Raw genomic sequence first — 14794 nt, 5'->3', positions numbered from 1 at the left:
TGAACGTACTAGATCTTCAGTTGTCTCTTCATTTTGTGGTCATTATTAGAGTTAACATTTTTTCCTCTATAAATGGTTGTGTAGTTTTTAAGGTTAATTTCTAAATTATTTTAAAAAATTGTTACTGATAATCGTTTATTTTCTATCTTGTTATTGCTGGGGAGGAAAATATTGACTTTTTTGCTTATTTTTTAAATTGAAATAATTTACATACAGCTAAGTGCACCTGTTGTCATCTGTATAGTTGGATCAGTTTTGACAAATGCATACATCTGTGTAACTCACACCCATCAAGATGCAGAGCATTTCTATCACTCGAGAATGTTTTCTCATGTCGCATTCTACAGAATTCCCTGAAGCAACTGACGATTTGATTTCTATCACCATGGGTTAGTTTTGCTACTTCTGGAAACCTATTTAAATAGAATTAATACAGTATTTATTCTTGTGTCTGACTTCTTTCACTCAGTGTAATGTTTCCAAGATTTATTCGTCTTGTTTCATTCATTTGTAATTCATTCCTTTTGATTGTCAGAACTAATATAATACATTGTATGAATATACTACAGTTTATTTATATTCTCCTGTTGAGCATTTGGACAGCTTCCAGGTTTTGGCTATTAGGAGTAAAAGCTACTACGGACATTTTTGTATGTACAGTTTTCATTTCTCTTAAGTATGTAAAAGTGGAATTGCAAGTACTGAAACAGATGGATATCCTGTGCTTCTGGAGATACTACCTTGAGAAAGACACATTGCTTATGAAGGATTCCAGCCGGGAATATATAACCTGAATCTGGTCATGATGAAGCATAAGACAAACCTCAAAAAAGGACCATGGTATTCATGGTCAACAAAAGAGTCCGAAATGCAGTACTTGGATGCGATCTCAAAAACGACAGAATGATCTCTGTTCGTTTCCAAGGCAAACCATTCATTATCACAGTAATCCAAGTCTGTGCCCCAACTAGTAACGCTGAAGAAGCTGAAGTTGAACGGTTCTATGAAGACCTACAAGACCTTTTAGAACTAATACCCAAAAAAGATGTCCTTTTCATTATAGGGGACTGGAATGCAAAAGTAGGAAGTCAAGAAACACCTGGAGTAACAGGCAAATTTGGCCTTGGAACATGGAATTAAGCAGGGCAAAGACTAATAGAGATTTGCCAAGAAAAAGCACTGGTCATAACAAACACCCTCTTCCAACAACACAAGAGAAGACTCTATACATGGACATCACCAGATGGTCAACACCGAAATCAGACTGATTATATTCTTTGCAGCCAAAGATGGAGAAGCTCTATACAGTCAGCAAAAACAAGACCAGGAGCTGACTGTGGCTTAGACCATGAACTCCTTATTGCCAAATTCAGACTTAAATTGAAGAAAGTAGGGAAAACCACTAGACCATTCAGGTATGACCTAAATCAAATCCCTTACGATTATACAGTGGAAGTGAGAAATAGATTTAAGGGCCTAGATCTGATAGATAGAGTGCCTGATGAACTATGGAATGAGGTTCGTGACATTGTACAGGAGACAGGGATCAAGACCATCCCCATGGAAAAGAAATGCAAAAAAGCAAAATGGCTGTCTGGGGAGGCCTTACAAATAGCTATGAAAAGAAGAGAAGCGAAAAGCAAAGGAGAAAAGGAAAGATATACCCATTTGAATTCAGAGTTCCAAAGAATAGCAAGAAGAGATAAGAAAGCCTTCTTCAGCGATCAATGCAAAGAAATAGAGGAAAACAAGAGAATGGGAAAGACTAGGGATCTCTTCAAGAAAATCAGAGATACCAAAGGAACATTTCATGCAAAGATGAGCTCAATAAAGGACAGAAATGGTATGGACCTAACAGAAGCAGAAGATATTAAGAAGAGATGGCAAGAATACACAGAAGAACTGTACAAAAAAGATCTTCACGACCCAGATAATCATGATGGTGTGAATCACTGGAATGTGATTCAAGTGGGCCTTAGAAAGCATCACTATGAACAAAGCTAGTGGAGGTGATGGAATTCCAGTTGAGCTATTCCAAATCCTGAAAGATGATGCTGTGCAAGTGCTGCACTCAGTATGCCAGCAAATTTGGAAAACTCAGCAGTGGCCACAACACTGGAAAAGGTCAGTTTTCATTCCAATCCCAAAGAAAGGCAATGCCAAAGAATGCTCAAACTACCGCACAATTGCACTCATCTCACACGCTAGTAAAGTAATTCTCAAAATTCTCCAAGCCAGGCTTCAGCAATATGTGAACCGTGAACTTCCTGATGTTCAAGCTGGTTTTAGAAAAGGCAGAGGAACCAGAGATCAAATTGCCAACATCCGCTGGATCATGGAAAAAGCAAGAGAGTTCCAGAAAAGCATCTATTTCTGCTTTATTGACTATGCCAAAGCCTTTGACTGTGTGGATCACAATAAACTGTGGAGAATTCTGAAAGAGATGGGCATACCAGACCACCTGACCTGCCTCTTGAGAAACCTGTATGCAGGTCAGGAAGCAACAGTTAGAACTGGACGTGGAACAACAGACTGGTTGCAAATAGGAAAAGGAGTTCGTCAAGGCTGTATATTGTCACCCTGCTTATTTAACTTATATGCAGAGTACATCATGAGAAACGCTGGACTAGAAGAAACACAAACTGGAATCAAGATTGCCGGGAGAAATATCAATAACCTCAGATATGCAGATGACACCACCCTTATGGCAGAAAGTGAAGAGGAACTCAAAAGCCTCTTGATGAAAGTGAAAGTGGAGAGTGAAAAAGTTGGCTTAAAGCTCAACATTCAGAAAACGAAGATCATGGCATCCGGTCCCACCACTTCATGGGAAATAGATGGGGAAACAGTGGAAACAGTGTCAGACTTTATTTTTCTGGGCTCCAAAATCACTACAGATGGTGACTGCAGCCATGAAATTAAAAGACGCTTACTCCTTGGAAGGAAAGTTATGACCCACCTAGATAGCATATTGAAAAGCAGAGACATTACTTTGCCAACAAAGGTTCGTCTAGTCAAGGCTATGGTTTTTCCTGTGGTCATGTATGGATGTGAGAGTTGGACTGTGAAGAAGGCTGAGCACCGAAGAATTGATGCTTTTGAACTGTGGTGTTGGAGAAGACTCTTGAGAGTCCCTTGGACTGCAAGGAGATCCAACCAGTCCATTCTGAAGGAGATCAGCCCTGGGATTTCTTTGGAAGGAATGATGCTAAAGCTGAAACTCGAGTCCTTTGGCCACCTCATGTGAAGAGTTGACTCATTGGAAAAGACTGTGATGCTGGGAGGGATTGGGGGCAGGAGAAGGGGACGACAGAGGATGAGATGGCTGGATGGCATCACTGACTCGATGGACGTGAGTCTGAGTGAACTCCGGGAGTTGGTGATGGACAGGGAGGCCTGGCGTGCTGCGATTCATGGGGTTGCAAAGAGTCAGACATGACTGAGCGACTGATCTGATCTGATTTAAAAATAAAAGGATTATGTCCTTCAAATGTCAGTACCACATAAGATAAAAGCCAAGAACTGTTCCAGGTTAAAGGAGTCTGAAGACAAAAGACATGGTCTTAGACTTGATTCTGGGCTTGGGGTTGAAGGGGGGAGGGGAAGTGCTGAGAGGACACTACTGGGGACATAGATTATTGTGTCAGTGTGACATTTCCTCAGATTGTTAATTGTAGTGTGGTTGTGTAGGAAAATATCCTTATTCTGTGGAAATGCGTACAGAGATACTTTGAGATAGATTACACGCAGTGGGGAAAGAGAGGGTCATGAACTTGCTGTGAGAATGGCAAATGATGGGACAAATGGATCACAATAGGTAGGGTTTGCAGTTGTTCTTTGTACTATGTTGGCATTTCTTCTGAAAGCTTGAAATTATTTCCAAATAAAAAGTAGGGGGTAAAAGATTGGGATTTCCTTTTCTCTAGATAAAGTGTGATTAATCCACTCAAAATTTTTAAATTATTGTCAGTGAATTCCAATTTTTGTATACTTTGTCCCATTTTGTTATTTTTCTAGAAACATCCATGTCTTCTGAATTTTCAAATATATTAGTATATATAGCTGTTAATATTTTATGATTTTAAAAAGTATGTCTTGCCTGTGGTTATTTCATGCTTTTAGAACATATTTTGTTAGTTCATATTACCACCTCTCCTTTACCAGTTTTTCCAGAGGTTTGTCTTTTTAATATTTTCCTTGGAGACCCAACTTTTGGTTTTAATCTTTTGTTTTGGTTTTTCTTTCAGTGATTTCTGTCCTTAAGAGTCTTCCTTTTTTCCTTAAACTGTCCTTTATCTTCTTGAGTTGAAAGAGGAGCTCTTTTGTGTTCAGTTTGTCTCCAGATATGCTCAGAAGGATAGCTTTCCTGCTGCTGTTTTACCTGCATCCTACCTACCAGTTTTGACCTGTAGTCTTCTGCTCTAATATTTTGTAATATGCCCTATATTTTCCTCTTTAATAAAAAATTATTCTGCTTTATAATTTAGTTTACAGGTTTTAGAAGGTGGTTAGCTTTTTGTATCCTAAATGACACTCAAATGCAAATTTTACAAGACTTTTAATTACATCTACTCTAAAAGTTAGTACCTTTCCATATGAATGGTGAATCCATGCCACATTAGCGGGGTGGGGTGGGAAGGTGAGAAGAAGAGACAAGTGTCCTCTTATTTTCCAGATTCTATTTTTTGAGTTTGTGTGTTTGTGTGAGGGGGTGGTGGATGGGTGGTTGAGTTGGGGAGGTAGTGGTAGTGGTCGAGGCAGGAGATGGGGCTGATGGGAAGAAGAATGAAAAGTGATTGAATTTTGTTTCTGCTGTGTGCTGCAAAATAGTTCCCCTAAGAACCCTCATTAGTAAGTATTTGTTAAACACCTAATGTTTGCAGGTTTTGGCTATGTGGGGAGGGGCTAAAGTAGTTAGGGATATGAAATTGATTCTCAAAGAGTTTAAGTGTAAGACGATATACTTGGCTCACAATCAATTTAATCAATAGTAATAGAGTCTGAGGGAAGAGTGTCGGGGGCTCACAGGGGCTCCATTTATCTTGCTAGTTGTGATTTCTGGTGCTGAATTTCTTAAAAATTTTGAAAGTAATTTCATCAGGCTTGGGGTTTTCACAGTACAGTTTTTGAAAGTTGCTTCAGTAGTATGAAATCAGATCCATTTAGTCATGCAGCAAAGTGCCCTCAGCTATTTTAATGTGACCCAGTGATTCTTAATGATGGGGCATGCATATCTAATTCACCTGGGAGAACTTGTTGACAGTAAAGACTGTATTATAGAGATTCATTCTTCTTCAGTGTAGTTGGTGTGGGTTTGTGTTATTTCATTTTACTTTGGTGATTTAAAATTTCTTGATGATCATTTTTATCTATTTTAGGCTTTTTTCTTATACACAAAATTAAGGATATCTTTGCAGGTCTGTCTTTAATTAGCATCTGTCTTTATATAGGGACTGATATATTGGAGGTAAACAGTGATACTATTGGTAAAGCTATAGAGTAGCTTTATCAATAGGGTAGGTAAGCTAATAATGTATTACATACTAATGTCAGGTGTACTAGGGTTCTTCAGAGAAATAGAACCCACTTTATATGTAAAATGAGATGTTGAGTCACATGATTATGGAATCTGAGAAGTTCTACTGTCTTAAAGCTGGAGACTGAGGAAACCCAGTGGTATAATTCAGATCAAGTCTGAACGCCTATTAACCAGTGAAGCAGAAGATATAATCCCAGTAAAAAGGCTAGACATGAGACGCCACAGCTCAGATAGTGAGGCAGGGGAAAAAAGGGCGAATTTTTCTGGTCAGTCCCTTAAAGGATTAGATGATGCCCACTTATATTGGGGAGGACAGTCTACTGAGTCCACTGATTCATATCTTGTTGTTGTTGTTCGGTTGCCAAGTTGTGTCTGACTCTTTGCAACCTCATGGACTGCAGATTCCAAAGCTAATCTCACCCAAAAAGCTCCTAACTTCGGATAATGGAATTTGATTATGTGATAGTAAAAATAAGTCTCATGAGATTTAATGTCTTTTGGCTGTCTTCACACTAACTGTGAATATTGGGATTTATATATACATATACACATGCAGAATTACTAATGATAAAAGTAGTATATGCTCGTAGTAGAAATTTAAAAAGTATAGAAAAGAATAAAGAAAATAAGGGGGCATAATCACCAAAATTCTAACACCCATAGTTTTGAATATCTGAAACTTCTTGTTGTCCCAAATGTGTGTATATATACACTGACAAATACAACTACAAACACCCATGTGAGAAACAATGCAAAAGTCTGTCAATAAGGAAATATTTAATAAATAATGATATATCTATATGATAATTTGAATAAGTAATATATTCTTATGGCTCAAAATTCAGAAGACTTAAGAGTATTAAAAAGTGAAAAATATCCATCTATCCAGTCAATCAGTTTTCCACCCTGGAGGCAACTACGGTGGTGCTTTTTTTCCCTTTTGTTTTTAATTCTTTCAGAGAAATGTATGGACGTACAAGTGCCTCTAGTAAACATGTGCACACTTAGTAGCATACTATATGTATATGTTGTTATGTACTTTGCTCTTTTATTTGATTTTAATTTTTATCAAAATGATGTAACAAAAAGTCAGGGAGCTCTACAAGGATTTTTGTTTATTTGCTTTTGCAAAGAAGTCAGTCCTTCATCCCTCTTTCCTCATTTTTCCTTTTCAAGGAAACCACTTTGATCTTTTAGCTGATGAATTTTGTTTACTTCTTTGTCTCTAAAATAATTGTTTTAATGTCACTTTTAGGTATGTTACTGCAAATGATCAGATTCTCCTGGTAATGTAGTTCAGTCATAATTTGGATTAGATCAATATTCATGACTATAAATGATAAAACTGAGCCATGTAGTAAAACATGGTTTCTTTTCCTTTTTCTGTTCTACTTTTCCATTTTCATGGGGCTAATATTTGACTTGTGTTTTCTTATTTTTTTCTTTAATTACAAATTATCTGCTAGTTGCGTAGATCTGTTCTTGAGATTTTCAGAGACTCCTCTAAGTTGTGCTGTTAATTCTGTCCTCCAAAAGAGGACTCTTCCAGAGCTTCTGATGACCTCCAGTTTAGTTTCGGTTGCCCTCTTTGTGTACGTTCAGCTGTCATCCACAGAATTCTCTTTGCAGTCACCCTGGGAATTCCCTTTTGCTCTTTCATCTCACTACTATATAGTCGTAATTATTGTGGTTTCTTAGATGTCTAATTTCCCCGCATTAAAATCTTCTTGACTATTCTATTTATATCGGAGAAGGTGATGGCACCCCACTCCAGTACTCTTGCCTGGAGAATCCCATGTACGGAGGGGCCTGGTGGGCTGCAGTGCATGGTGTCGCAAAGAGTCGGACATGACTGAGCAACTTCACTTGCACTTTTCACTTTCACGCATTGGAGAAGGAAATGGCAATCCACTCCAGTGTTCTTGCCTGGAGAATCCCAGGGACGGGGGAGCCTGGTGGGCTGCCGTCTATGGGGTGGCACAGAGCCGGACACGACTGAAGCGACTTAGCAGCAGCAGCAGCATTCTGCTTATATAAACTTTAGAGTCAGTTTGTCTAATTTTTTTAAAGCTTTCTTTTTTGCAACTTCAGTGTGTGGTTTTCAGATCTTCCATTGAATTGTGTAAAACTGACTCTTTTTTTTTCAACTTAAAATAATACCAATTTCAAATATTTTTGCTATTAACACAGAACACATATGTGTGTTTGCGTAGAACATTTCTCGCTAAGTTTATATTTGGTATTTTATTGTTTCTATTATAAATGGGGACTTCTCTTCTGTTAACTCTTATAATTGGTGGTGATGATTTGAGTAGAATATCTGTTGATTTCTTTCTTAATTTTATACCTTCTGCTACTGCTAAGTCGCTTCAGTTGTGTCCGACTCTGTGCGACCCCATAGACGGCTGCCCACCAGGCTCCCCCATCCCTGGGATTCTCCAGGCAAGAATACTGGAGTGGGTTGCCATTTCCTTCTCCAGTGCATGAAAGTGAAAAGTGAAGTCGCTCAGTCGAGTCTGACTCAGCGACCCCATGAACTGCAGCCCACCAGGCTCCTCCTCCGTGGGATTTTCCAGGCAAGAGTACTGGAGTGGGTTAGGAATATTATTTTATAGCCAAGCCTTCTTTTAACACTTTTTAGTTTTCCAACCATATAAACTCATTTGCAATTAATGATAATTTTACTGTATCCTTTCCCATTTTTATACTGCCTTTGTCCTCATATTATGTAATACTAGTGATAATGGACATTCTTGTCTTGTTTCAGATCTAAATTAGGGGTATTTCAGTTTCTTCACTGATTATGATAGTGACTCTTAGGCTTATGTACTACGTATTCCCCATGTTAAATATCTACTTATTACTATTTTATTGACTTGCAAAATCTTGATGCCTGCATAAATTTATCAAATGTCCTTTGGTGAGGATAATCTTGAGATTTCTTTTCCTTGATATTTTTGCATAGCAAAGTAAATATATTTTAAACCATTTTGGAATATCAGAGCTAAACTCTACTTGACCATAACAGTGGTGTGTTACATCTTTGGTATGTTAATGAAGATTTTTTCTTTTTTATTTTCTTCAGAACTTTTGTGTCTGATTCCATACGTATTATTAACCTATAGTATTTATATGTACTGTTTCCATTAATTTTTGATATCATTGTTACATTCCCTATAAAATAATTTGGAAGCTTTACTTCTATACTTTGAAATAGTTTAGGTGGCTTCAGCATTATCTGTTCTTAAATATTTGGTAGAATTTAGAATATCAGTGGCATCTGAAGCTTTTGAGGAGGTTAGCTATTTGTCAGCTTTCTCTGTTCTTTCTGTGATAATTGTCAGATACTCTTATTGTTGTTAAGTATTTCCTGTTTTACCTTTGTGAGATTAATGATGCCTTACTTGGAGTGCTGATAACACTTTATATTTTTCTTAGGGTATTAAATAAAAAAATCTTTGTCTTATGTGCATTTGTCTTCATCATTAAATTGTCAAGAACATTAGGGTAAGAACCATCTATTGTCTATTGCCTCAAATTCTAGTTCATGGTATGGAATATGTTGTTTTAACAACCTTACTTTTTTTTTTTTTGATGGTGTCGGTGGATGTTTTACAGGCTTCCCAGTTGGCATGTGTGTTGTAAAGAGAGTTCTTCAGCTTCATCGTATTATTCTAAAGATGACAATTGTGCACTAGAAAATGAAGATGTACAATCCCAGAAAAAGGTACCTTGAATAAAGATGAAGTTGTAATTTGTGTATTAGCTTTCTGTCTTCTCAAAACATTTGGAATAAAAATATTTCAAAAATACTATGACATTATTTTTGATGGAGATTTGTAATTTTCTTTGCTATACTTTGAGAAGTTACTTAGGTAATTCTGAAATTAACCTAAAAAATTTATTTATTTATTCTTATTGCTTGTATTTGGAATATTGTAGTCCTACAGTATGGAGAAGGCAATGGCAACCCACTCCAGTACTCTTGCCTGGAGAATCCCACGGACAGAGGAGCCTGGTAGGTTGCAGTCCATGGGGTTGCTAAGTCGGACACGACTGAGTGACTTCACTTTCACTTTTCACTTTCATACATTGGAGAAGGAAATGGCAACCCACTCCAGTGTTCTTGCCTGGAAAATCCCAGGGACGGGGGAGCCTGGTGGGCTGCCGTCTATGGGGTCGCACAGAGTCGGACAAGACTGAAGCGACTTAGCAGCAGCAGCAGCAGCAGTCCTACAGTAAGGAGAAAAATAGTGCCTGTTCAGAGAACTGAAAACTAGGACTTTCTTTTTAATACTTTAACTACTTAAAGTGTTTCTAAAGAAACCTGAGTCTTATAAATTAAAAACTATTAGAAATGAGAATTATAGGGAGAATCTGAAATGATTGGCTATGTACTTTGTTTCATACATTTGGGTAGAGTGAATAGACAGAGGCCAAAAAATCTGATGGTCTCTAAATAGTTTATTATTTTATCATTTTAAACGGTAAAAGGTGATTATTGACTTCAGCTAGATTTGGATCCCCCTCATCCCCCCCGAAAATCAATGTACTTATTTTAAATTAGAGGAATAATTTATACACACTGTAAGATATTCATCTTTGTATCCCTTTCCCATCCCCAAAGGAACCAAAATTTGCTGTTTCTTATTAAAACACTCAGACCATTTTCTTTGGTTATAGATACATCATAGCTCACAAATTAATGTTTTAATTTTTAGTAAAATGCCATAAATATTGCACAAGTTGACTTCCCCTCTTCCCCAGCAATATCTTGTGGATACCTTTGTATATTACTGTATTATTTTGAATAGCTACATTTTTATTCCATTATATGGATGTGTTAAATTTATTTAAGTACTTTTTTAATTGAGAGGCTCTCAGCTGTGTTTATACGTGCATGTTTGGGTCTGCATTTGTGTGTGTGTGTGAGTGTGGATGCATAAACTTTAAATTATATGCTTGGGTGTTTTCTTTTTTTGGCATGATGTTTAGAATGGATTTATATTTCTGAGTTATACAGGATCTGTTTCAAGAATAGAGCAGTTAAAATTTTGAAGACTCTTGCTGGATACCTCTCCAAAAAAAGTATGATTGTATGCTTCTATGCACAATCTGTAAGACTTAAAGCTAATCTCTTCTTTGATGAGAAATAAGACTTAAATGTTGTTAAGAATGAATTTAAGCAAAGCGTTAAGCAAGGGGAAATAGACATTCTTTCAGTAAACATTTGGTTACCTATTATGTTCTTTACAGGGTTAGAACATGATGGATATGAACTTTGCTTTTATGAAACTTGTATGCTAGAATATACATTTAAAGACAATATATCTGAAATTCTAACTTTACAGTATCAAAAGAGATGACACAAAAAGCTGTAAGTGTATATATTTACCAGATATTTATTGATCTTACTGTGTGTCTAACATACAGTGCTGGGTGGTAGGACTAAAGTGCTTATTAAGAAATCAAATGTAGTGTATATTTGGAAGGCAGCTATGCTCATTACTATACCACTAGTGTACATTTGTATACATTTGAAGTGTAGTATACATTTATGTATACATGTAGTATACATTTGAAGTGAAGCAGTAAGGAGAGTAATGCATGAAGGAAGACAATAAGCATGGAAACAAAATTATTAAAATCACAATAAAGTGTTCTGGTTGTATAGAAAGACAGTCTTAATATTGCTTCAGGACTATTTTGTGAAGCAGTTTCATCAGTCGGCCTTTTCTTTGTTGCAATATAGGATGAAAGAGGGGGACCTGTCAATGCTGAATTATCAGAAAAAGTAGGTTCAAGCTTACCTGTTCCTCCAGAAGAAAACAGATTAAAAGATGACTACATTGTGAATGTACAGGTAAGATTTGTTGCTTTGATTTTTTAATGATATGGCTTTTCAAACCACTTTACAACATAGAATACATTTATTTGGTCAACATATTGTGTATTTTTTTCCCCTTTCTTTTTGTGATACCATGCAACTGGCTTTAATACTAGTCACCTGCTAGGTACTGTTTTTGAGGAAATTCAAAATTACTGATGTAATAGTAAATGTGACCATTTTCCTTGTAGTATGGGTTTGGCTGTAAATCTTTCTTTTTAGGTTCATTTTGGCTCAGTATAATTTATCTTCTCTCAGGTTTTCAGATGTCAGGGGACATTTTTTCTGACTTAAAGTATTTGTATGTAGAATACAGAATATTTTGATACCAAATTTTATCACTTAGTGTGGAATATTAATAAATAATCATTAATAGATTATGTTTTTTTCCCTTTTCTCTCATATTATATCCTAAATATTATTTTTCATTTTGTATACCAGCTTTTTGAAATATGTAAAACTAGACCAGAATGTAAGTTGATCAGAATGCTGATGCATCTGGAAACCATTTAATATCAGGAATAACTGAAGAAACTGAGGATATTTGATCTGGAAGGAAGAAGGACTAAGGAAAAACTAAATATCTTAAATATTCAGCTTAAAAGGAGGGGAAATGCTCTTAAAAAAAACACAGCCAGAGTTATTTTATTGGGTTATCTCGGGAGATATAGTACATTTCACTTTAATGAATTTTGGAGGACGTTTGGAAAAGATTTATGCATAAGAGTAAGGGAACAGTGATCTCTGTAGCCCTTCAGTTATATGTGTATCCCAAACAGTCTTGCCATTGTTCATTTTCCTGAATTTTCCTCATGGTATCCTCTTGTTCAAATATATTGAAGTGCTTACTGCATCTTTAGAGACCTGTGCTGTTCAGTACAGTGGCCACTAGCTACCTGTGGCTCTTGTGCATTGGAAATGTGGATAGTCCTAGTTGAGATTTGCAGTAAGTGTAAGATTCACATCGATTTTGGAGACTTAGTATTAATAAAAGAGAAAAAAGATTGTAAAATATCTCCCTAATTTTTTATGTTGAATGATAATGCAGTATTTGATAATAATGTGATAGTTCTTTTCTCAAAGCCTCCGTCATAAAATGCAAACTATTTGTATTCTTTTGCTAACTTTTCATTCCAGTGTAAATTCCTCAAATGATCACATTTCATTTTATATTCTTATTTTATAAAGAATTTTTGTTTTATATCACATTGTTTATTTTATATTCTTTTATATTTATAGTCTTTTACATTTTTATTTTATATCACATTCCTTATTTTATATTCTTCGGACTCTGCCTCTTATTTTCTTTCTGCTGCTGTACTGCCTTCTCCTTTTCTTCAAAGTCCTAGTTCTTCCAGTTCATAGTAGTCCTTAGTTTCTCTTTTCTTTGAACTGAGCATGAGTACCTCTCTCTCATTTGATACTCACTTAGTAAGTATTGTCTACTGTGTGCTAGGTACTAGTACATGCGAGGCACTAAGAGCATGAAGATCAAGAAAACATAGTCCGTACTCAAGACATTTATAATGGAATTGAAGAAGAGAAATAAGTAAGGGCAATTGAGGTGTTATAGATGCTGTGATTAAAGTCTATACAGATAACAGTAGAGGCATAGAAGAAGGGGAATGGCTAATTCTATATGGAGTTGGTTGGTGGGGGAAGTACTTATAAGAGGTTTTCAAACATAAGTAGGTATTAAGTACATTTCAGATTATGTTTTGGAAGAGTGAAACAGCATACAGTCCTTAAAAGAGCAGCCAGAATTGTGTATTGCTTTGTAATGTTATTTATACATGCCTTGTATTGTTATTTCTTGATACACATTATCTTCTAAACTGCTCAGGGACAAAAAACTATGTGGTACACTATTTTATACTAGTTTAATATATACTATTATATATTAAATACTAGTATATAGTATTTTATACTAATAAATAGTAATGCTATTTAATAGATACTGTTTCATGTATTTACATAGGATTTCTGTGTTGCTGTAGGATACATTAAGGTAATTATAGTAAGAAATTTTGTAGGTCCTGATACAAAATAGGAAAGAAGAAAGATAAGCTGCTTTGTCCTGGTTTATGAAATGCTATGACAAATCTATAGAGCCTGTATTGTAATATGAGATGTATTCCTTAGGGTGTTCATGTTAGAAGAATGGACTTTTATAAAAGTAATTTTTTAGTGAACATTATATTGTTACTTTTGAGACATACTTTTTATAATATCCTCTTCAAATAAAGAGAGAATTTGTTAATCCCAACATTAAATACAACTGACTTTTTTAGAAACAGGATACGGAGTCAAAAAAGTTAAGTCCATCTGTGACTGAGACACTCCCTACAGTTGATGTTCATGAAGATTCTTCCAGTGTAGTTGTGGACAGTGAAAATACTGAAAATATTTCCAGTTCATCTACCTCAGAGATCACTCCAATCTCAAAACTTGAGTAAGTCATTACAAAGAAAAAAAGAACATCATTAGATAATGACAGAAAAATTTCTTTGATACTGAAATTTGACCTTTAGTCTATATAGCAGACCTATACAATAATGCATGTGTTTTGTGTTTTTTTTTAATGATCTTATGGCATAATGAGTATTTATACTTCTGTCTAGCTCAGGGAAGCTGATTGTATCCCAGGCATGAATTATCTGCATAATATAGGTACAGTGAGATTCTTATTTAAGAAACATGGTACTTAACTGAATAATCTTTCCTATAATTATCAAAAATTCCAATGTCAGAGTATTCATTTCCATTAAGTATTACTGTGTCATTCCATTCATAATATGTCTTTGTATGATAGCTAACTTTTTCAAGCTTGATAATAAATATTCAGAATATTTAGATATATTTGGAATATTTTGGTTTCTTTTTCTCTCTTTTAAAAATGTTTTACAGCATTTTTAAAGGCTACTTTCCATTTTCAGTTATTACAAAGTATTGGCTCTATTCCCCGTGTTTTATACTACATACTTGAGCCAGTCTTATACCCAGTATTTTGTGCCTCCCACTACCCCACCCCTATTTTGCTCCTTCCTTCAGAAAATGAAAGAATACCCATTTGAATGCAGAGTTCCAAAGAATAGCAAGGAGAGATAAGAAAGCCTTCCTTAGTGATCAGTGCAAAGAATTAGAGGAAAACAATACAATGGGAAAAACTAGAGATCTCTTCAAAAAAGTTCGAGATACCAAGGGAACACTTCATGCAAAGATGAGCACAATAAAGGACAGAAATGGTATGGATCTAACAGAAGCAGAAGATATGAAGAAGAGGTGGCAAGAATACACAAGAACTATACAGAAAAAGATCTTCATGACCCAGATGATCACGATGGTGTGATCACTCACCTAGAACCAGA

General features: G+C 35.7%; 1 protein-coding gene across 6 annotated transcripts in view; it reads left to right on the top strand.

Moving 5' to 3' along the window:
- Positions 1 to 14794, top strand: part of SUCO (SUN domain containing ossification factor) — a 90456-nt gene that overhangs the window by 14298 nt on the left and 61364 nt on the right. For 5 of the 6 annotated variants that reach the window (XM_025285922.3, XM_025285923.3, XM_025285921.3 and 2 more), the window contains exons 2-4: positions 9158 to 9266; positions 11292 to 11402; positions 13718 to 13878. In XM_025285922.3, the coding sequence (XP_025141707.2) occupies positions 9158 to 9266; positions 11292 to 11402; positions 13718 to 13878 (381 nt within the window). Of the gene's footprint in view, positions 1 to 9157; positions 9267 to 11291; positions 11403 to 13717; positions 13879 to 14794 lie in introns of those variants that run through there. The other variant, XM_025285924.3, reaches the window with a different exon arrangement.

Source organism: Bubalus bubalis, chromosome 5, assembly GCF_019923935.1.
Source record: "Bubalus bubalis isolate 160015118507 breed Murrah chromosome 5, NDDB_SH_1, whole genome shotgun sequence".
NCBI classification, from domain to species: Eukaryota; Metazoa; Chordata; class Mammalia; order Artiodactyla; family Bovidae; genus Bubalus; species Bubalus bubalis.
The sequence above is the reverse complement of the archived record's forward strand: the minus strand, read 5'-3'. Positions and strand labels throughout refer to the sequence as shown.